Genomic DNA, 24,594 nt, shown 5'->3' on the forward strand with positions numbered 1-24,594 from the left:
AATGTAGATGGGTCAGACTCTAGTCTTAGATAAGGTACGAGTTTTATAAGATAAGAAATATGAATTAAATAGACAAAGTAATTATTATGTACTTAAGAGCTTTATATATACACCCAGTTTGGGGAGCTTTCGAGTTCCCTTTTTGTTATTTATTAAGCATAATGTAAAAAAAATTTTTTTAATCTCATGATCCTGAAACTAATAAAGTGTCATAACCACAGTTCTGTATCTTTCCCTTCCTTTTCACATAGTCTGTGTGGTAGGCCAGCCTCCAAGATGGCCCCCAGTGATCTTTGCCCTCTGGGATATGTGCAGTTCCCTCCCACAGTGAACAGGTTTGACTGTGTAACCAACTGCTGTTGTTTACTCACTAAGTCATGTCGTGACTGGAGAAGGAAATGGCAACCCACTCCAGTGTTCTTGCCTGGAGAATCCCAGGGACAGGGGAGCCAGGTGGGCTGCCGTTTCTGGGGTCGCACAGAGTCGGACACGACTGAAGCGGCTTAGCAGCAGCAGCATGTCATAACACTTCTGTGACCCCATGGACTGCAGCCCACCAGGCTCCTATGTCCATGGGATTTCCAAGGCAGAAACATTGGAGTGAGCTGCCATTTCTTTCTCTGGGAGATCTTTTGGACCCAGGGATTGAACCCAGGTCTCTTGCTTGGTAGGCAGATTCTTTACTACTGAGTCACCAGGGAAGCCCTGTATAACCAATAGGACAATGCAGAAATCACAAAATAAGGCTAAACCATGAAAACATTTACTGTATCTGTCTAGGTTCCTTGGACCACTTGGTCTAGTTGGAAGTCAACTAACTTGTAGCGAGGACACTAAAGTAGCCCAGTGAAGAGGCCCATGTGATAAAGAACTAGTCTTCTACCAAACAACTACGTGAGTCCTCTTGAAAGCAGTTCTTCAACACAAACCAAGCTTTAAGATAAAGGCATCCTAGGCTGACAGGACGACTACAACCTAATCAGAGACCCTGACCCAGAATCACCCTGCTAAGCAACCTGCTGCTGCTGCTAAGTCGCTTCAGTCGTGTCTGACTCTGTGCGACCCCATAGACGGCAGCCCACCAGGCTTCCCCGCCCCTGGGATTCTCCAGGCAAGAACACTGGATTGGGTTGCCATTTTCTTCTCCAGTGCATGAAAGTGAAAAGTGAAAGTGAAGTCGCTCAGTCGTGTCTGACTCTTCACGACCCCATGGACTGCAGCCCACCAGGCTCCTCCGTCCATGGGATTTTCCAGGCAAGAGTACTGGAGTGGGGTGCCATTGCCTTCTCCGGCTAAGCAACCTAAAACTATAATAAATGCTTGCTGTTTTAAACCCCTAGTGCTAGGTAATGTGTTATGCAGCAATAGATAACTAATACAAGAGACATTTAAAATTAGTCAATTAGCTAAAATGAAAGATTCTTTTAGTACTATAAACTTTTCAGCATAGCAAAAAAAAAAAAGGTATGAGGATTTGACTCAGTCATAAAGTCCAACTAAGGTCTGAAAAAGTTTGGTATAGCAGAAAGAATTTTTATCTTAAGTCAAAAAGACCCACCAGTCCTCCACCAGTCTGTAATAGAGAAACTCTGAGATTCCCTGAGAAAATAATTTCTCAGCTTCTCTACCTTCAATTTACTCATCTATATAATAGAGATAATGCTACTTTCTTGGGACTTTGTAATAAACTAATAAACATGAATGAAAACACCTAGCATAGTTCATAAATATCAGTGATTATTACCACTTCTATGTTTACAAATCTTTCCTTACATAAAAATGAGTAAATTAGATCTTTTTTCCCCTCTATCCTGTTATTTTCCCAAATCTCAGACATTCCCTTACTCCAATCTTTAAATTGTCATACTTGCTAGCTGGAATTGAAGTTCAAAAGCCCACAATGTGGCTGTATGCACCCATGGAAAGCATGCTTCAAAAATCTCCAAGACAGATCTGATAGACTAAGGATATTGACTGATTTTTAAAAGTATTTAGTATTCCATTTTCAGGTAGAATATAGTTAAGATGTATACAACCATCCCCATCCAGAACCAGAAAAGCTGGATAATGTCCCAAAATCATGTCTGAAAACAGCAGAGAGCTGTGAAGGCAACAAAAACTAGAGAAGGTGGTAATTTTACAACTTCAGTGGTTTCCCTGGAGGCACTTGAGAATTCTGGGAGCAAAGCAGAATACTGATAATCTACCACAGAGGGGTGCTACTGACAGGCAGAAAAGTGGTTCCCCCACCCTGAGATGTTCATATCCTAATATTTGGAACCCATGAATTTATAATACGTGGCAGAGAGGAATTACTGTTGCGGAGGTAACTAAAGCTGCTAATTAGCTGCCTTAGAGATTTTCCAGGTCAACCCAATGTAATCAAAGGGTCTTTTTAAAAGAAGGAGGAGGCAAAAGTGGAGAAAAGAACTGAAGATGCTATGCTTTTCTGACTTTGAAGGTTAGAGTTAGGAAGCCGTAAGTCAAGGAATGTAAGCAGCCTCTAATAGTGAAACAGTCAAGGGAATAGATTCTCCCCTAGGACCTCCAGAAGGAACACAGCCTGCCCAGTGAGATTCACTTTGAACTTTTGACTTTCTCAACTGTAAAATAATGAATTTTTGTTGTTCAGAGTCACTAACTTTGCGTTAACTTATTAGAACTAAATGAAACTAATACTGAGACTTGAAGGGGTATCTCAATGAGTAGAGGAATGGCTGGTCTTCCCCCCAGAACATTTACTGAATCCTGGGATCACACAGGGCCAAGACTAAAAATCTAGAGCCTCTGAAACATAGATTGGTGCTTCCAGCAGTCTGGGAAGGAAATAAAGTTTGGGAGCCCTTAGGAGAGGGACTGATGAAAAACATCAATTCTTAGTTGAAGAAAAAAAAAAGCCAATGGCACGTAAGAGAGACTAGAACTGAACAGGGCTAGAACTCAGCCTTACTGGATTAAGACAACCACTCACTACTCTCACTGTCAAGCAGAAGGAAAAATAAAAATCCTCTCTGGAGGAATCCATCATCATTCAGAATCTCTAAATACTTTATATAGTGGTACTGGCATGTAATCAAAATATGTCAAATGACAAGAACACATGACTGAAAACAAAATAGTATGGTAGAGACTAACAGATAATTCAGATGTTGGGAGTTAGCTGACAAAACCTTTAGTAATAAATTCTTAATATGCTGGAGAATATAATGCAGAAGATGTAACACAAATGAAAAAGAAAAATATCACTAGAAAATCAGCATCAGTAAAAAAGAATTAAATGGAAACTCCAGAATATAGTACCTGAAATAATTGAGGGGTGTTTAATAGCAAATCAGACAAAGGAGAAGACAGATGTAGAGACTCAGACAACAGATCAATAGAAATCAATCAAACTGAAGCACAGAGAAAAAAGGATATAAGATACACAAAAGAGCATCGAACACATATGGAACATAATAAAAAGCTCTAATATATGTGCAACTTGAGGAAACAGGATACAGGCAAAACAGAATTTCCAAAACCCCCAGGACATCACCCCCAAAGATTCAAAAGGTTCTGAAAACACAAAGCAAAATAAACAAAGTGAAAGAAAGTGAAGTCGCTCAGTCGTGTCCAGCTCTTTGCGACCCCATGGACTGTAGCCTACCAAGCTTCTCCGTCCAGGGGGTCTTCCAGACAAGAACACTGGAGTGGGTTGCCATTTCCTTCTCCAAAACATAGAGAAAACCACAACTAGACACAAAGTCAGAAATATTACAAATATTACAAACACCCAGATTAAGTGCAGGCGGCTGCGATGGCACACAAGCGCAGCCGAGAGGAACTACCCCATGTCCAAGATCAGGGGCAGAAGCCAGGAGGACCCCATGCCCAAGGGGCGGCGGCCAAGAGGAGCTACCCCACGTCCGAGGTCAGGGGCGGCGGCCGGGAGGAGCTACCCCCAACCCAACCCGCGCGCGAGGTCAGGGGCAGCAGCCGGAAGGAGCTACCCTCCACCCGAGGCCAGGGGCGGCAGCCGGGAGGAGCAACCCCAAGTCCAAGGAGAGGTAGCTGCTCGGGCGCAGGAGGGCCTAGAGGAGCTACTCCACGTTCAAAGTCAGGAGGGGCAGTGGTGAGGAGATACCCCTCATCCAAGGTAAGGAGCAGGGGCTGCGCTTTGCTGGAGCAGCCGTGAAGAGATACCCCACGTCCAAGGTAAGAGAAACCCAAGGAAGATGGTAGGTGTTGCAAGAGGGCATCAGAAGGCAGACACACTGAAACCATAATCACAGAAAACTAGCCAATCTAATCACACTAGGACCACAGCCTTGTCTAACTCAATGAAACTAAGCCATGCTCTGTGGGACCACCCAAGATGGGTGGGTCATGGGGGAGAGGTCTGACAGAATGTGGTCCACTGGAGAAGGGAATGGCAAGCCACTTCAATATTCTTGCCTTAAGAACCCCATGAACAGTATGAAAAGGCAAAATGATAGGATACTGAGAGGAACTCCGCAGGTCAGTAGGTACCCAATATGCTACTGGAGATGAGTGGAGAAATAACTCCAGAAAGAATGAAGGGATGGAGCCAAAGCAAAAACAATACCCAGTTGTGGATGTGACTGGTGATAGAAGAAAGGTCCGATGCTATAAAGAGCAATATTACATAGGAACCTGGAATGTCAGGTTCATGAATCACAGCAAATTGGAAGTGGTCAAACAGGAGATGGCAAGAGTGAATGTCGACATTCTAGGAATCAGCAAACTAAAATGGACTGGAATGGGTGAATTTAACTCAGATGACCATTATATCTACTACTGTGGGCAGGAATCCCTTAGAAGAAATGGAGTAGCCATCATGGTCAACAAGAGTCTGAAATGCAGTACTTGGATGCAATCTCAAAAACAACAGAATGATCTCTCTTCATTTCCAAGGCAAACCATTCAATATCACAGTAATCCAAGTCTATGCCCCAACCAGTAACGCTGAAGAAGCTGAAGTTGAACGGTTCTATGAACCTACAAGACCTTTTAGAACTAACACCCAAAAAAGATGTCCTTTTCATTATAGGGGACTGGAATGCAAAAGCAGGAAGTCAAGAAACACCTGGAGTAACAGGCAAATTTGGCCTTGGAATACGGAATGAAGCAAGGCAAAGGCTAATAAGAGTTTTGCCAAGAGAAAGCACTGGTCATAGCAAACACCCTCTTCCAACAACACACGAGAAGACTCTACACATGGACATCACCAGATGGTCAACACCGAAATCAGGTTGATTATATTCTTTGCAGCCAAAGATGGAGAAGCTCTATACAGTCAGCAAAACAAGACTGGGAGCTCACTGTGGCTCAGATCATGAACTCCTTATTGCCAAATTCAGACTTAAATTGAAGAAAGTGGAGAAAACCACTAGACCATTCAGGTATGACCCAAATCAAATCCCTTATGATTATACAGTGGAAGTGAGAAATAGATTAAAGGGACTAGATCTGATAGAGTGCCTGATGAACTGTGGGCGGAGGTTCGTGACACTGTACAGGAAACAGGGATCAAGACCATCCCCATGGAAAAGAAATGCAAAAAAGCAAAATGGCTGTCTAGGGAGGCCTTACAAATAGCTGTGAGAAGAAGAGAAGTGAAAAGCAAAGGAGAAAAGGAAAGATATAAGCATCTGAATGCAGAGTTCCAAAGAATAGCAAGAAGAGATAAGAAAGCCTTCCTCAGCGATCAATGCAAAGAAATAGAGGAAAACAACAGAATAGGGAAGACTAGAGATCTCTTCAAGAAAATCAGATACCAAGGGAACATTTCATGCCAAGATGGGCTCGATAAAGGACAGAAATGGTATGGACCTAACAGAAGCAGAAGATATTAAGAAGAGGTGGCAAGAATACACAGAAGAACCGTACAAAAAAGATCTTCATGACCCAGATAATCACGATGGTGTGATCACTCACCTAGAGCCAGACATCCTGGAATGTGAAGTCAAGTGGGCCTTAGAAAGCATCACTACGAACAAAGCTAGTGGAGGTGATGGAATTCCAGTTGAGCTGTTTCAAATCCTGAAAGATGATGCTGTGAAAGTGCTGCACTCAATATGCCAGCACATTTGGAAAACTCAGCAGTGGCCACAGGACTGGAAAAGGTCAGTTTTCATTCCAATCTCAAAGAAAGGCAATGCCAAAGAATGCTCAAACTACCGCACAATTGCACTCACCTCACACACTAGTAAAGTAATGCTCAAAATTCTCCAAGCCAAGCTTCAGCAATATGTGAACCATGAATGTCCAGATGTTCAAGCTGGTTTTAGAAAAGGCAGAGGAACCAGAGATCAAATTGCCAACATCCACTGGATCATGGAAAAAGCAAGAGAGTTCCAGAAAAACATCTATTTCTGCTTTATTGACTATGCCAAAGCCTTTGACTGTGTGCATCACAATAAACTGTGGAAAATTCTGAAAGAGATGGGAATACCAGACTACCTGATCTGCCTCTTGAGAAACTTATACGCAGGTCAGGAAGCAACAGTTAGAACGGGACATGGAACAACAGACTGGTTCCAAATAGGAAATGGAGTATGTCAAGGCTGTATATTGTCACCCTGCTTATTTAACTTATATGCAGAGTACGTCATGAGAAACGCTGGGCTGGAAGAAGCACAAGCTGGAATCAAGATTGCTGGGAGAAATATCAATAACCTCAGATATGCAGATGACACCACCCTTATGACAGAAAGTGAAGAGGAACTAAAAAGCCTCTTGATGAAGGTGAAAGAGGAGAGTGAAAGAGTTGGCTTAAAGCTCAACATCCAGAAAACGAAGATCATGGCATCCGGTCCCCTCACTTCATGGGAAATAGATGGGAAAACAGTGTCAGCCTTTATTTTTGGGGGCTCCAAAATCACTGCAGATGGTGACTGCAGCCATGAAATTAAAAGACGCTTACTCCTTGAAAGGAAAGTTCTGACCAACCTAGATAGCATATTCAAAAGCAGAGACGTTACTTTGCCAACAAAGTCCGTCTAGTCAAGGCTATGGTTTTTCCTGTGGTCATGTATGGATGTGAGAGTTGGACTGTGAAGAAGGCTGAGCGCTGAAAAATTGATGCTTTTGAACTGTGGTGTTGGAGAAGACTCTTGAGAGTCCCTTGGACTGCAAGGAGATCCAACCAGTCCATTCTGAAGATCAGCCCTGGGATTTGTTTGGAAGGAATGATGCTAAAGCTGAAATTCCAGTACTTTGGCCACCTCATGCGAAGAGTTGACTCATTGGAAAAGACTCTGATGCTGGGAGGGATTGGGGGCAGGAGGAGAAGGGGACGACAGAGGATGAGATGGCTGGATGGCATCACCGACTCGACGGATGTGAGTCTGAGTGAACTCCAGGAGTTGGTGATGGACAGGGAGGCCTGGCGTGCTGCGATTCATGGGGTCGCAAAGAGTCGGACACGACTGAGCGACTGAACTGAACTGAACTAGCTTCCTCCTGGGCTTCCCTGGTGGCTCAGAGGTTAAAGCGTCTTCCTCCAACGCGGGAGACCTGGGTTCGATCCCTGGATCGGGAAGATGCCCTGGAAAAGGAAATGGTAACCCACTCCAGTATTCTTGCCTGGAGAATCCCATGGACGGAGAAGCCTGGTAGGCTACAGTCCATGGGGTCTCAAAGAGTCGGAGAAGACTGAGCAACTTCACTTTCATTTTCGCTTCCTCCTACCACCACAAACCACTGAAGCCAGAAAACAATGGAATCTTTAAAGTGCTGAAAGAAAACTACCAACCTACAATTATATACATAGCAAAATATTCAAGGGGTAAAATAAAAATGTTTACACAAAAAATGTTTACTAAGTGATTACTATGTGTCAGGTGGGCTTCTCAGGTGGCAGAGGGGTAAAGAACCCGCCTGCCAATGCAAGAGATATAAGCAACGGAAGTTCGATCTCTGGGTTGGGAGGATCCCCTGGAGAAAGGCATGCCAATCCACTCCCAGGATTCTTCCCTGGAAAATCCCATGAACCAGAGGAGCCTGGCAAGCTACAATCCACTGGGTCGCAGAGTCGGACACGACTGAAGCAACTTAGCACTCGGTGTGTCAGGTACTGTTCTGGGCGCCGGGACTACAGCAACGAATAAAACAAAGCCACTGCTCGCACAGAGCTTTCATTTCAGTGTAAGAAGTCAGAACGTAAACAAATTAATGGAATATGTCAGGTGATATCTCTACTAGCTATTCCTTGAAAAAATTGAGCATCCCATTCCATTTCCAAAAATCTTTACGGAACTAGTCATATTTTATGATTCACGTTTCTAATATTTGTTACATATTAGCACAGCATCTAACATAGCTTATGTATGTTTCTGACTAATCAGCAGTAATTCCTAACCTGTCATATATACCCATTACTAATTTAAAGTAAACACATAGCGGGGTTAGTCATATATTGGTTAGTCGTATCTCCTGTTTGCAAGCCAATACTATGTTTCCTTAGTGATTCAGAAATATTTCACAATATCAAAGCAGCAACTCTCAATCTGTTTGGCCTCAGAAGCCTTTTTAAATTTTAACATTACTGAAGGCGCCAAAGAGTTTTGTTCATGTGAATCATAACTATCAGCATTTATATTAGATATCAAAACAGAATTTTTTAAATAACTATTAATTCATTAAAAATAACAGTAATAAAACCCATTATGTTAATATAAAGCCCATTTTTATTAAAATAAATTGTATGTTCTAAAACAACAGAGAGAAAAACTGCACTGCTTAAGTCTCTTTAACATCTGGGTAAATAGAGAACAGTTGGATTTTCATATCTGCTTCTGTATTCAATCCTCAAATATGTTGTTTTGTTTAAAAAAAAAAAAAAAAGTCTCACAAAGATATATAGAGTTGGAAAAAGCAGGAGAACTTTTATAGCCTTTTCAGGTAACTGTGGATATCTTTTTATATTATACCAATACTCAAAAGGTGGTAGTTTCTTAAAGGCTAGCCGAAAAATAGAATCTGAAATCATATCAAACAACTTTTCTTACTCTTGTCATATTAAAATCCAATGGTCTATCTTGTACTTTGAATGGATCATTTACCAATGTATGATTGTGATATATCACAACTGCTCACTGGAAAATTAGTCATTTGAAAAATACTGGTTCATTATATTAAAAGCAGATCTTCCAAATGTTGATATATTAAACAGGATATCATCACCAGGATATTGTCAGTCTCAGTCTCACAGTGGTAGATATGTTTTCCAAAATTCTAATTTGCACTGAAAAACTTTAAGTATTTATCACTGGCAACAAATACCATAAGCAGTTTTTTTTTTTAAATAACAGGTGTATTTGGAGCAATAATTACCATATGTTTATTTGCTATTTGTCTGAATAATCAGTTTGTCATTTTTTCCAAGTAAAATTGGTGTTCCATCAAGCAGCTTGTTCAGCTCGGAAACCAATCAAACGCACAAATGTTTTTCTTTGAGACAACCTCTGTACTTGAGTATGCAGAAGTGCCTTATAAGACATGTGTACTTAAGAAATTGTGTACTTAAGGGATACGATATAGTAATACTAATAATTTTTACTGCTTCACCCAGGACAATAAGTGAAATCAACATTTTTAATGAATGTGTGGCAGTGAAAAATAAAATGACTAGCACTAGTGTAATTAGTGCCTCTGACTTGATCTGTGCTAAGGTTCCCACGGTTTTACGTAACCAAATCCATTGCTTCTGCACTATCAGTACAAATCCCAGCATGTTAACAGACAAATAACGTCCTAAAAAGTTTTCCTCTCATGGACCATACTTTGAGAGCTACTGCATTCAGTTCAGTTCAGTTCAGTCGCTCAGTCGTGTCCGACTCTTTGCGACCCCATGAATCGCAGCACGCCAGGCCTCCCTGTCCATCACCAACTCCTGGAGTTCACTCAAACTCACATCCGTCGAGTCGGTGATGCCATCCAGCCATCTCATCCTCTGGCGTCCCCTTCTCCTCCTGCCCCCAATCCCTCCCAGCATCAGAGTCTTTTCCAATGAGTCAACTCTTCGCATGAGGTGGCCAAAGTACTGGAATTTCAGCTTTAGCATCATTCCTTCCAAACAAATCCCAGGGCTGATCTCCTTCAGAATGGACTGGTTGGATCTCCTTGCAGTCCAAGGGACTCTCAAGAGTCTTCTCCAACACCACAGTTCAAAAGCATCAATTTTTCAGCGCTCAGCCTTCTTCACAGTCCAACTCTCACATCCATACATGACCACAGGAAAAACCATAGCCTTGACTAGACGGACCTTTGTTGGCAAAGTAACGTCTCTGCTTTTGAATATGCTATCTAGGTTGGTCAGAACTTTCCTTTCAAGGAGTAAGCGTCTTTTAATTTCATGGCTGCAGTCACCATCTGCAGTGATTTTGGAGCCCAAAAAAATAAAGTCTGACACTGTTTCCACGGTTTCCCCATCTATTTCCCACGAAGTGATGGGACCAGATGCCATGATCTTCGTTTTCTGGATGTTGAGCTTTAAGCCAACTTTTTCACTCTCCACTTTCACTTTCATCAAGAGTGACTCAGTTATTTTTAACGTAACTCTCAGTTCATATAAAGTGCCAGAGAACTACATGCAAATAAAGTTAAATCTAAAAGAGTCGCTGTATATTCGGAGATTTTAAAAAGCTTGCATTCTTGGAATTCAAACACTTTTTTCTTGTCACCTTACACTACTACTGAGGTATTATCTGGAAATTATAAAATAATTTATTAGTGCCAGAAGAAAATTGTGTCCGGCTCTCTTTGGTTTACAGGTAAGGAAACCAAGGAAACAAGGGACCAACTTCAAAGAACATGTATTCACTGAGTTTCTACTACGTCAGACTATTAGTGTGACATACACTATGGATGAAGACTCGGCTCTTACCTTCAAAACCCTCATAGCCAGCTAGTGACTTAGGTATTGGGATGGCCATATTACAGGCTCCTGTATTATCCATATAAAGGGCTATGCAAACACAGGTAAAAGAGCAGTGATGGTAGGGAAGAGGGACCTGGTAAGAGATATGTAATATCTGAGCAGGGTATAAGTAGAAGGATATCAGGCAGTTAAAAAGAGAACGAAGACTTCCCTGGTGGTATAGTGGATAAGAATCTGCCTGCCAATGCAATATAGGAGATCCAGGTTCGATCCCCGGGGTTGGGAAAATCCCCTGAAGGAGGGAATGGCAACCCACCCCAGTATTCTTGCCTGAAGAATCCCGTGGACAAAGAGCCTGGTGGGCTACAGTCCACAGGGTCACAAAGAGCTGGACACGACTGAGCAACTGAACAGCAACAGCAGCCAATACAGGGGACGTGGGTTCTATATACAGTCCGGGAAGATTTCTCATGCCTTGGAGCAACTAAGCCCCTGTGCCAAAACTACCGAGTCATCGCTCTAGAGCCCTCAAGCTGCAACTACTGAAGCCCCTGCACCTAGAGCCTGTGAAACAAGAGAAGCCACTGCAATGACAAGCCCATGCATGGCAACGAACAGGAGCCCCTACTCATCGCGACTACTGAGAGCAACGAAGACCCAGAGCAACCAAACCCAGCGCAACCAAAAATAAAACATAATTTAAAAAAAAAAGAGAAAGAGCAACCACAAAAAGAGGCATCAGCATGAACAAAAACAGGAAAACACAAATGTGCATTTATATAGTAAGAAATTACAAGTAGTGCAGTTGGGAATGATGGGAAAATTAGAAACAACAGCAAATAAGAATGAAAAAATTACCAGAAATCAAGGTGAGGAAGCCACGAACACTATATTAAAGCATCTAGGCTAGACATATAATAGAAAATGTGTTTCCTATTTAGTTAAAAGGAGAAGAATAACAAATTTCAGAGTAACTTGATCAGGGCTAATTGGATACAGGAAATGCTGGGGCAAAAGAGAATCACTGACTTTCAAATTCCAAGAATGGCTGATTAGTAAATCAATCAAAGGAAGAACAGCCTTAGGGAGAAAAGGCAATAAATTTGTTTTTAAATGGGTTTCAGAGACCTGTCCAAAATGTCACAAATTTCAATGAGTCCACATAAGAGGTTTTTACTTATAATTACTAAGAAAATCAGAAAATACTTCTCAATCTCTAGCATATACTTAATCCCTAAAAAACTATACAATTGTGACTGAGAAAGGATATAATATATAATTGTAATCAGTTAATATGTGAATTAGAAGTATGACAGTCTCAAAGCAGATAGCAAAGCAAGTCTGGGAAGAAGTGTCTGGGATTATAGCTATTCTTAGCATTGTCTAACCAAATGTCTTAGTAATAAGGAAATGTTACCTAATACTTCATTATCTTCTGTACTTTTTGCCAAAATGTATTAAGTGTATAAGGTCACTTGTGACACTTCTTTTAAATGGAACATAAGAAAAAAGGAAAAATGCTATTCAGCAAGTTTACATTAAGGAAAAAAAATTACATGAAAAAGCTCCCAATACAGTATTTGACCTTAATACTAGTATTCTCATTTTTAAAAATGAGAAAAAGTAGGGCCTCTGAAAAGTTAATCTGCCAGAGCAGATGCTAGCTCAATAAGACCCTTTAAAACTGCCTTCTAAGATACCAAACTACCCACTAATTTAATTTGAACTCCAACTGACATCTACCATAGAGCAAGATTAAGAAATGAAGTATTATTCAAGATGGTTGGATGCCATCTCTGAGTCAATGAACACGAGTTTGAGCAAGCTCCAGGAGATGGTGAAGGACAGGGAAGCCTGCCGTGCTGCAGTCCATGGGCTTGCAAAGAATCCGAGTAACTGAACAACAGTTTCGTTGGACTGTTTTCCTTTGTTTTTGTATCTTCTCACTTATCTGATTAAACCTATTCTTCGGCTCAAGTTTTTCCAGACAAAACAATGTGGGTGGGGAAGGACCACAGTAGGGTCCAGCTCCATTTCAGAAACTTAAAATACATGATTGTAGAAATCTACTGATGCTATAAAACATGCCCACTCTTTTGGAACTGAAGATCCAAAACTGACCCACATTTTAATTAGCTTGGGCAGTTTTGATTTACTTTGTTTTAAACACAGTAGGCTTTTTTAAACACTGAAAATAAAATAAGGCAAGGGCTGCCACTACCATTTCATGGGTCCCAAAAGATTCAGTGATCCCAGGTTAGAAGCAGCCTCAGATTACAGATTATTCTCTCACCTAGTAAGTGACCATCAAATGTCAGTCTAACCACTCATTCTTCTATTTATCCCATCAGTTAAAGGGAATAATTAATCTATTTGTAAGGTTACATAGTAACCAAAGGTTACTGATATCAGTTTCAACCTAATATTGATATAGTATCAATATTAAAAGATGAACTGTATAAATAGCCAAGATCTTAACAGGGTTATAGGCCTGTGATATTATACCTAATAAAGACAATGTATAATTGAAAATTAGAGAAGTAAGCAACATGCATAATCAAAGATACCGGTTCACTATCATAGAGGAGACAAAGAAAAGAGGATTGATTAACGTCAAGAAAAAGTTTTTCCTTCATGCTTCCAAACAAAAACTGTTAAGAAAACAACAGGACTTCCCTGGTGGTCCAATGGTTTAAGAATCTGCTTGCCAATGCAGGGCAGATTCCATATGCCACCTGGCAACTAAGTGCTTGTACCCTAGAGTCTGAGCTCTGCAACAAGAGATGCAACCGCAATGAGAAGCTCCTGTACTGCAACTAGAGAAAGTCTGAGAGCAGCAATGAAGACCCAGTGCAGCCAATAAATAAATTAAAAAAAAAAAGAAAAACTAAAAATATCAAAGGGCCACCCTAGGAACAATGGACCAAAGTTAAAGTGTAAACAGTTTAATTCCATTTTTTTCCCCCAAAAATCAAAAGTTAGAATGAGCTATATCACAAACTAGTTTATTGTCATTTACTCATAATTAAGCAGACTGGAGGAGAAGGCAATGGCACCCCACTCCAGTACTCTTGCTTGGAAAATCCCATGGACAGAGGAGCCTGGTAGGCTGCAGTCCATGGGGTCCCTAAGAGTCAGACACGACTGAGTGACTTCACTTTCACTTTCCACTTTCATGCATTGGAGAAGGAAATGGCAACCCACTCCAGTGTTCTTGCATGGAGAATCCCATGGACGGAGAAGCCTGGTAGGCTGCAGTCCGTGGGGTCGCACAGAGTTGGACACAGCTTGGTAGGCTGCAGTCTGTGGGGTCGCACAGAGTTGGACACGACTGAAGTGACTTGGCAGCAGCAAGCAGACTGGAATGTTACAAAGAGAGGATTATTAAAGATACTGGACAACAACAATAACTTTGCTTTCAACCCTGGCTGTACATTAAAATAAACCAGGGAAAACTTCTGTTTAATGATAATGCCTGGTCCAAACTCCTAGAAATTCATTTGCTTAGCCTTGGGTTATGAGTCCCAATATATTTTTTTAAATCCTCAAGTAAAGAAGTCTGAATGAGTAAACTGCATCAGTATCAATATACTGATTATGATACTATATACTAGTTCTGCAAGATGTCATCATCATAGAAAAATCAGTAAAGGGTATAGGGGATCTCTCTGCATTGTTTCTTGCAAAAGCATTTGACTCTACAAGTATCTCAAAATTTAAAATGTGATGAAAAATTCCCAGGTGATTCCACTATGTCGTTAAGAGTTTAAAAAAAAAAAAAAAAAAACCCAACAGACTGGAGAATCTCAGATTCCTGCCAGTTATTAATAATTCCAAGAAGCTGCAAACTATTCTTTGAATCTCAGCCACTGAAGGTAATTAGGAATACTTATCATTTAAAGATATAATATTTTGCAAAGCCAAACACAAATAATTTATGGTTATTCTAAAATAAAAAATCCAAATTACTATACACTGCCATTGTACAGTTGGACTGGATAGATAAGCATTATACTACAGTTCTCATTCGCCTCTTAACTGAGCCAGATTCTATGTATCATGGTAAGCAGGCTCTCAAATGGCCCCCAGGATCTACCTCATCTTCACACTTTTATGTAATCCCTTCCTCTTTAGCTCCTCACTTAACACAGGTAGAGTATGGCAAAGTGATAGGATGTCACTTCTGAGATGATGTTACAAAAGAGCATGGCTTCCATCTGGGGGGTTCTCTATCAGAAACCCCCTACCCCAAAGGAAAGAAGCTACTGTGTTATAAGCCACCTTTCAGTGAAGCCCACATGGCAGGCAACTGGCCAAAGAACAGCCAGTGAAAACTCCTGAGGCTTGGCAAGAGTTACATGAGTGAGCTCACAGGGGGATCCTCCTCTAGTCAAACCTTGATAACTGCAATCTAGCCAGTATGTTGAGTTGCAGCCTTATAAGAGACCCTGAAACAGAGGCACACAACTAAGCTGAAGTCAGAATCGTGACCCACAGAAAGTGTGAGATAATAAATGTTTGCTGTTTTTAAGCCACTACGTTTTGAGGAAAATACAGGGCTAAAAATAATACATATAGCTGCCACAGGACAAACCCACAAGAAAGTAATCTGATCTGATGACTTCTGCCTATCTTTGTTCAGAGTATCAAACCTCCCAGCTTTTACAATATTATCACTTATAATTAACAAACTGTTTTACCTGAGGTGACCTCACCATCACTGGGGACACAGCTTCCTCATTCTTATTTCAATTTCTTAGAATGGCTTCCTATCCATCTCTTCTATGCACCTAAATCCTAGACATCTTCCAGATAAAATGCACAGGATCTCTTCCATGAATACCTATTACAATCCATTTAGCACTGATCTAACAGCTTTAAGAGTAGAAATTCAGAGACCATAAGCTCCTTAAGAGTAAGTCTCACATTTTCTTCAACATTCTGTACAGTACTGAGCAACTGCATTTACAATATTCAATTCCTTATATCCCTTTCCGTGTATCAAATAAAGAAACACTCTCAACTATTTTTATTTTTAAAAAATAAAAATAAAAAAGCCAGGGGGTGAGAAGGGGTGAAGAAAACCCAACTGTTCCAACCTAAAATATGAGAGTGTCACTGGTTTGGCTTGCGTGTTTGAAATAACTGAGTACAGACCACTCTAATCTGAAGAATAACAGTAATGATAACAAATCCCCTCCATGAGTAGCCTAGTAATTGTTATTTGTAGGCTCTCTCTCTCTAGCTAGCTCTCTCTCCTAGTAATTGTTCAGGCTCTCGAAATTTTCCTTTTATTAGTTTCTTAAACAATTTGCCTTCCATTATTAACCCACTCTATAATAATTCATCACTAGTCATTACACATGGAGAAACACTGCTGTTAAATCTCAACTAGACCAGTAGCTCTCAAACTTTAGCTAGCATCAGCATCACCTGGAATGCTTGTTAAAACAGACTGCTGGATCCCACCCCCACAGTTCCTGATTCATGACTAATGCCATAAGTGATTCAAAAAGCACACGCACACGCACACACACACACACACACACACACACACACACACACACACACTCCCCCCCACCCAACCCAGTTAACCAATCTAAATTTATCTTGATATGCCCACTTGAGTTCAATTTCATTGAAACAAGGAGGACCTCGAATTCACTGAGGTTTTTTAAAAAGGCTATTAGAAAAATTAAGCATTAATGTAAAAAAGACCAATCTAGTAGTTCAACAGTCCTAAGTTCCCAGATAAAAAAAAAAGGGAGGGGGAGAAACAGACAAAAACGGAAGGTTCTATGACATAAAAATTAACTTGCCAGGTAGGAAAAGCAGTGGCTAGAACTGATTCCTGAACAAATTACACAATACACTGGACTATGCTACTGCTAAGTCGCTTCAGTCGTGTCTGACTCTGTGCGACCCCATAGACGGCAGCCCACCAGGCTCCCCCGTCCCTGGGATTCTCCAGGCAAGAACACTGGAGTGGGTTGCCATTTCCTTCTCCAGTGCATGAAAGTGAAAAGTGAAAGTGAAGTCGCTCAGTCGTGTCCGACTCTTCGAGACCCCATGGACTGCAGCCTACCAGGCTCCTCCGTCCATGGGATTTTCCAAGCAAGAGTACTGGAGTGGGGTGCCATTGATACTGCCTCTAATTTATGCGTGAAACCTCAGTTTAGAAGTACCTCAAATATTTTAAATAAAAAATGGGCAAAATATTAAAGATTTCATATCAACAGCCAACAGGAAACTTGTTGTCTTTTAAAACAGGTTATTGAGAATAATAAATCTTCTAACAGCAAGAAGCCCACCCACTTCTCTTTTGCTTCCTCTCTGATCACTCACATCCAACAGTTCCATGTGCCTCTTCCTCAGCATATCCTTTAAATGTGGTATTCCTAAGGGTTACTTGCCCTTCTTACTCATTCTCCCTGAGTGAGTCAAAATCATGACACTGGGTGAACTATGAACATACCAGCCGTTCAGAACTATCACTGGACTGGCTAAAAATATAAGATGCTTAGGCTCCAATTTAGACTTGACTAAGGGATAACAATCTCTGGGAATTGAGCCCAAGAATCTCTATGTTCCCAACCTCTATATGCTTCTTAGGCAAGAACCATGTCCTCTATAGTGACCAGCACACACACAAGGCACAATCAACATTTGCTAAAGAATGCTGTGGAAACAAAAAGCAGCAAATTTAAACATCTTTGAATTCCACAGTTATGTAGTGTTAGTTTAATAAATTACTTAGATATTTAGACAACTATATTAGATAACCATTGTAATATTATTAACCATCTTAATATTAACAATGTGAGTTAAATATAGCTGGGTAAACAAAGGACTTTAAGCACTACTCTACCCTTAAGATATGTTACAGAAAACCCCTGATCTTAAAGTTCAAAAGGTAAGTAGCCACAAAGAATTTAAATAAAAGAAAATCAAATTAAACAAACAAAAGTTACAGAGAGCCAGAAAACCAAGAGCTTTCTAAAAGAAAAAGTGTTAACTTGATTGAAGACTAGAACTAACCAGCAGATATCTACAAATAACAGTATTAATCTGTTGTCGCCCAGAAAAAGTAATCAAATTCCCCCAGGGAAGACTCAATTAACTTGGCAAACTTTTTTACATTCAATCTTTTTATCCTGCACATTTATTTTCAAATTCACTAACATACATGATTCATATTGAAAAGTAATACCAGAAAGAAGGGAATTTAAATTTTTTAGAATTAACAGCAAGCTCCCCAATGTGAACTAGGTTAATAAAACAACGGTTTTTAATTTACTTAAAACTAACTATATATTAAACCAACATTAGATTTAATTGAAAAACCTGTACGACTGATGTTTCAAGGTTTTATGAATATAAACTGGTCTCATAAATCAATAAAAAGATAAACATCCCTAAAGGGTGTAAAATGAGCAAAAGCAAAGGGCAATTTACGAAAGAAATACCACTGCCCAAAAAACTCTTTAAAAATTCAACCTCAGTAGTTTAAAAAAAAAATAAAACAAGTTTAAAAAATGATGACCAATCAAGTACCATGGAGGGAAAACTAGTATAACCTTGCTGAAAGCAGTGTGCTAATATTTATTAAATGGTTAAAAATAAGCAAATGTTTGGCTTAGCAATTTATCCTAACAAAATAAAACATCCAGACATTTATCTGTAAGAATATTCCTAGTCAGGTTTATAAAAGATGAAAACTAGACAATAAAAAGGAAGACCAATAATAACAGATTGACTAAATTAGTTTAGATCTGTAATTGTGTAAGCACTTGAAAAAGTTACTTATTGACAGGAGAAAGTTGTTGACCTTCCCTCTGTTTTTGCAACCTGCTTTTTTCCTACTGAAAGCATAAAAAGAACTTAGTTTTATTCTGTAATTATCATTTTTTAAAAACATGTACAGCTCATCCACACATCTGGAACGATTATTACAGTTCAGATTGTGGTATATCTCTCTCAGTAGCAGGCAAAATAATTATCTTTTTTTTCCCCCTCACCTCATCAGTTTTCTTCTTACAATGTAATGTGTTACCTGTATAACTTAAGTCTAAATCTATTAACATAAATAATCTATAACATAACCAAACCCTAGTTTAGTGCATCATTTGCCCAGTGTATACCATTTCGAGAAAGAAGATCTGGGGTAAATCCTATCCTTTGATCTACTGATCTTTCTAAATATGAACTTTTAACAAAGGAAAAGATACTCATTTCAGCAGTCCTACTTCAGAACACCCTTAACAAGTAGTAAACTAGGGAAAAAAGAGTTGTTTCCAAAATCCAGCATGAAAACATGGTTAAAGTAGGACACTTAAAAAAATTCTCTAGTATTTTGTAGTTCTTAGTTTAGTTTATCCATGTTTATTCCTATTCCTCTAAACTAACAAAGAAAAAATGATGTCACATGCATTAGCTACATCTCTGTTCCAGAAGTGACATAAAGAATCTGTAGGGTCTGGCCTCAGTGATTGAGGACACACCTAAGAGCTGAAAAGGCTGAATGAGATTTACATGAAAACACACTACAAGAAGCTAAATAATAAACATCCATGAATTTTAAAAGGTAACTAAACATGCAAATAAGCCAGGTGATGGGTCTGAAAGCATCAGATTCAATACAGATTTACTATATACTTTATATAATAAATAAACGAAAAGGGACTTCAAGGTTTCACTGTAAACTCAACTTTCCTCAAAAAAAAAAAAAAAATTCTCCATTTAGTGACCTAAGAACTTAAATATTGTATCTGTAGATCAGAAAGAGCTACAAAACTTATCTTCCTTTCACAACCCTTCAATTTCCTCTTCAGACTACATTATCTATACGAAAAAGTTTGAGATTTCCACTGTTTAGCAATAGCACTAAGTATCACATTTTTTTTTTAACTATTATTTAAAACACTGTCTTCAAACAGGCCTAAATATATGGTTTCATTTTCAAAAGAAAGTTTTTTTTTTACTAAATACTGTAAAAAATTTATTAATAAAAAAAATCTATTAATCATGCACGCAGTGACATACTGCTTATTTACCAGTGAATATTAGCCAACCAATTTTAAGAGGGGGGAAAAAAAATCACATACCAGAAGGCAATCGTAACCTGCTGCTCACCTATACAGTTTTCTTCCATGAAACTAGTGTTTTCTAAGGGTTATATTGAATCAAGACTCCATTTTTATTCTGCAGTCGTACCCCTGACCCCCTCATTTTTCTCCAAATAAACTGAAACTTTTGATTTTCTAAATCAAATCGCAAAATATGACCCACAAGAAGATTAGATGAGATGCGGTTATCAGTTTAAACCGAGTCCTACTTACCGACAATGAAATACAAATTATCAGAGAAAGGACTCCAGAAGCAGAAAGTCTCTAACTTGCTAACTCACAATAAGAGTCTTGTTCAATATTACACAATAACACTGCGCTTTGCTGTTGTTTGAGCTGCAAAGGCTGGGTATGCAAGTTGCAGCAACTATGCCAACAGCTTCAAGTATGCTACAACTAAGAAGAGTAGCAGTTAGAACCCAAACGAACAGCAAACATTTTAAAAAGATACAAGCAGAAGCCTCAACATTAGAAAAGAAGATCCATCAGCACCTCCCCCAAGAAACAGTTCCCTTCCCCCACTTTTAAGTAGGCACTTAAGACTGCCAAGCAGATCCACTTCTTTATTAACTGGTGCCCACTTGGGGCAACTGTACACCAAGCAAGCCCTCAGGCCTACTCTAACCCCTTCCAAAAGTGCTCAAGTGCGACTGAAAGCCGGGGAAGCCGTCTTAGGGGCCCAGATCTTCTCCACCGCCCATTCCGCCCCGCCCCTGTAAGCTCTCCTGAGACCAGAAGAAGGACACCGGGCCCAGGGACCCGCAGCAATTGCCCGCAAGAGAAGTCTGAGGCGGCCGGAGGCCTCCGCCATAGCAGGACCTGGAAAGCACCGCCCCTAGCGCACCTCCCCACACCCGGCGAATGTCTGCTCTATCCCCAGCAGAAGAGAAGACAGGACCGGGAGGCATCAGGCTAGGCTGCGCACCAGGCCCTGGCCTGCCCCTCGGGGCCGCGCCGACCGCCCGAATCCGCTCCCGGGTCCGGCTCGGTCAAGCTGGCGCGGGGGCCACACTCACCTGGATGACCTCGTTGACCTCCCGGATACATTCCACCATGTGTTGCAGAATCTGCTCGGCCGTGAGCACCTCGTAGCGGTAATCCTCCTCCTGCTCATGCCCCGGCCCGCCGCCGCCGCCGCCACCGCCGCCGCCACCTCCGGGCCCCAGAGCGCTGCCGCCGCCGCCGCCCGTCTCCCCGCACAGCAGTCCGTCCCGCTCCCCGCCAACGCCCAGCCCCGGCTCCACCAGCTCCACCTCGCCCAGATCCAGGTTATCATCGTCCGGCTCATCGTCGTCCTCGTCCTCCTCCTCCTCGGCGCCGCTGTCCTCCTCGCTGCACTCTTCGTCCTCGTCGAACTCGTAGTTGTAGCCCTCGTCCGAGTCCATGGCGCGACGCGCGGAGGCCCGGCGGACGCTGGCCCTGAGGCGGGGAGAGGGCGGGGACGCCGAGGCCCCGGCTCTCGCTCCGGCTCCGGCTGATGTCCGGACGCAGGCCTGGCTCCGGCCCCGCGGGCCGCGGCTCCTCCCCGGGCGCGGCGGTTGGCGGTTGGCGGCTAGCGGCGGCGGGGAGGGCGCGGAGGAGGGAGGGAGGGAGCGAGGGGGCCGCTTGCCGCCCGCCTCAGTCAGACGCGGCTCCGCTCAGGCCTCCGAGAGAAAACAGTCCCCAGCGCCACCTCCACGGCCGCTGCTACCGCTACTGAGCCAACAAAGGGGCGTGCGTCACCGCGTCGCGCTGCGTCGTCGCGTCACTGCTCTTGACGTCATCGCGCCCCGCCCCGCCGCCCCTGCGTGGAGTGCGGGGAGACCCCACGGCCTAGGTTTGCCCTGGGAGCGCGGCGCCCCGGGAATCGCATGCTGGGTTCCGGCTGTGGTCGCTGTTGGGGCCCTCAGCAGCGAACAGAGTACTGGAGGAGCCTATGGCCGTTGGTCGCCGAGAGCGAGAGGGGGCCTGGTCCGCCCAGGTGGTGGATTTTTCCGCAGGCCATGATGATCCAGCCCCTCGCGCAATCCTTTGGGGAAGGCGGCCTTCCCCCAGGGCCAGAGAGACCCTTCCCGCCGGCCCGGGAGTGATTCCAGGAATACCTCGGCTGTTGAGCTACTGTTCCTGTAGCCTGGGCTACTCAGTGGAGTCTGTTTTATGCAGAACCTCTAAGCTGTGTTGCTGGTGAACCCCGTTTTAAGTAATTAGATTGTGTACTCTCCGGACATGCTGTGATTTTTAAGTCGCCTACAGTGACGTCATTTAAAAGAAGCGTTTCCTGAACTCAGGTTATCAAGCACTATTCAAGGCACTAAACTGTTAAAAGTCATGGCTTGTCTTAATTGAGTACTGTGTAAGATTTTTACATACATATTTCTTATCTTCATGGAGCCACAGTACCCATTTTATACCTGAGACTGAAAGGGAAAGAGACTTGAGGAAGACCACGGAACATTTGTCCTATGTTTTAGCACCTGGGTGACCTTAAATAGCGATCATAAAAATAATTTAAAATGCATAATATGTATTATATGCTTCATTATATATAAAATGGGTTGTAAGATAATACAATGGAGACAATACTAGAAATACATACAGGGACCAAATAAAGCAGAGAGAGAATGCCTGTCTCCTATCTGGAAATGTGTTGTGTGAGCTGAGTATTGATAGATGGCCAGGAGTTTAACAGAGAAAGTAGGGAAGATGATCTAGCCTGAGAAAATAACAAAAGCGAGAGCACAGTAGGCATAAGATAGTTTAGTTTGGGGAGCTTAAAATGCAAGGAGGGTAAATGACAAAATATCAAGCAAGTTGTGAACAAGAGAGGAAGAGCATTTTATGCCATTCTAGTAGACATAAATCTTTGTAAACAGGACAGAAAAGCCAGAGAAATATTCTGAAGGAAGAAGAGGCACGAGAAAACTTACTCTTGGGATAACAATCCTTGAAGGATTGGCCCAGATTGGAAAATTTTTAAAGTCTGAATCCCTAATTTACTGATAAATCTTACCTTTCAACATACAGTTTCCCATTGGAATCTGATTTTGAAAAGTGAAAAATACCTTTATAATGGAAATAAGTCTTATTAATTTGTACATTTCTTAAAGTTTTTAATAATAAGATTTCCTAAAATACTCCAAGGATTTGCAAATTAAAATTTACATTTTGTGTCTTGGTCCTTTCTTGTTTTTATTTTAGCAGTTCTAGGTAGTTGCCACACCTGGAGCAACCTAAGAATACCAGCAACCCTTCTCTCCACCCCATCCCTGTTCTTACACACCTAGAGAAAATTCAGCAAGGCTTGACAGTACCCTAAACTCCTTTACCCCATCTTTTTTTCATCCACTCCTATATTGACTGAACCCTACCATTCATAGCCTCCCCTTTGATACGGAGCAGCTGACCACTACTGGAGAAATTTCCATGATCACATGCATTCTGTTACTAAATTCCAATCACCTACCACACCTGATGCCTCAACACCCAGCAGCCCTGTTAAATTTTTCTAAATTGTTCTGCCACTCTAGGCAACTCTTTGAAATCTTCACCAGTTTTTTTCAAATCCCCAACCCTGCCCTTCCAAATCTGCTCAAAGTACATGACTACATCACAGAAATTTGAAATCATAAGGACCTCTGTGACTGAAGCATACTGAGCAAAAATCGAATGTTAAAGGATGAAGTCAGAGAGGACAAATCAAGGTAGAGGGCCAGCAGGACCTCATAGGGCATCTTAAGAAGTTTACATTATTACAATGGAAATCATTAAAGGATTTTAAACAGAAGAATTAAATAATATGCTCTCTTTTTAAAAAAAAATAACAGTGCTTTTTGGAGAATAGACTATGAAAGCAGAGACCAATTAGGAGGTCATCTCAGAAGTCGAGGTGAATAATGCTAATAGCTTAGGCTAGAGTTGTGACAGTGGGGCTGATTTGAAAGTGGAGCCAACAGATTTGCTGATGGCCTGACTGTGAGGTTGATAAAGGATGAGGATGCCTCCTAAATTTGGGGTTTGAGCAACTGGGTGAATGGTGGTGTTTACTGAAACGAGTTAAAAATGATTGGCTTGTTAAACATTGACGTAGAGATACTGAGAAGGCAGTTTCACATACGAATATACAAGACTGAAGGTCAAGAGAAGGTAGGGCTAGATAGAATTTCACCAGTGTTTATGTCAACAATGTTGAGAAGCAGCCTAGGAAGGAATAGAGCAGAATTTACCTCTGCCCCTCCAGTTGCTGTCTGTAACTTTGAACAAATTACTGAACCTCTCTAAGCTTCACTTTGAAGTGAAGTTAGTCGCTCAGCCCTGTCCTACTCCGCGATCCCAAGGTCTGTAGCCTGCCAAGCTCCTCTGTCCATGGAATTCTCCAGGCGAGAATACTGGAGTGGGTTGCCATTTCATTTATTCCCGACCCAGGGATTGAACTCACGTCTTCTACATTGTAAGCAGAGTCTTTACCATCTGAGCCTCCAGGGAAGCCCAAGCTTCACTTTGGAGGATAATTCCCTATTCTTATAGAATTATTTGTGAGTATCAAATGGAATAATGTATTTAAAACACTTGACACAGTGCCTGGCACATAGTTATATGTTTACAAAATTA

The 24,594-nt window shown here is 41.5% G+C and overlaps 1 protein-coding gene across 2 annotated transcripts in view; it reads right to left on the reverse strand.

Annotated features, from left to right (window-relative positions):
* ARIH1 (ariadne RBR E3 ubiquitin protein ligase 1) overlaps positions 1 to 21,704 on the reverse strand; it is a 104,595-nt gene extending 82,891 nt beyond the window's left edge. For both annotated transcript variants that reach the window (XM_086322661.1, XM_086322662.1), the window contains exon 1: positions 21,024 to 21,704. In XM_086322661.1, the coding sequence (XP_086178787.1) occupies positions 21,024 to 21,392 (369 nt within the window). In that variant the 5' untranslated portion in view covers positions 21,393 to 21,704. The remainder of the gene's footprint in view (positions 1 to 21,023) is intronic.
* Between the last annotated feature and the right edge of the window lie 2,890 nt (positions 21,705 to 24,594).

The sequence above is a fragment of the Bos grunniens genome, chromosome 10, assembly GCF_055505025.1.
Source record: "Bos grunniens cultivar Pamir isolate PY7600 chromosome 10, Bosgru_T2T1.0, whole genome shotgun sequence".
NCBI classification, from domain to species: domain Eukaryota; kingdom Metazoa; phylum Chordata; class Mammalia; order Artiodactyla; family Bovidae; genus Bos; species Bos grunniens.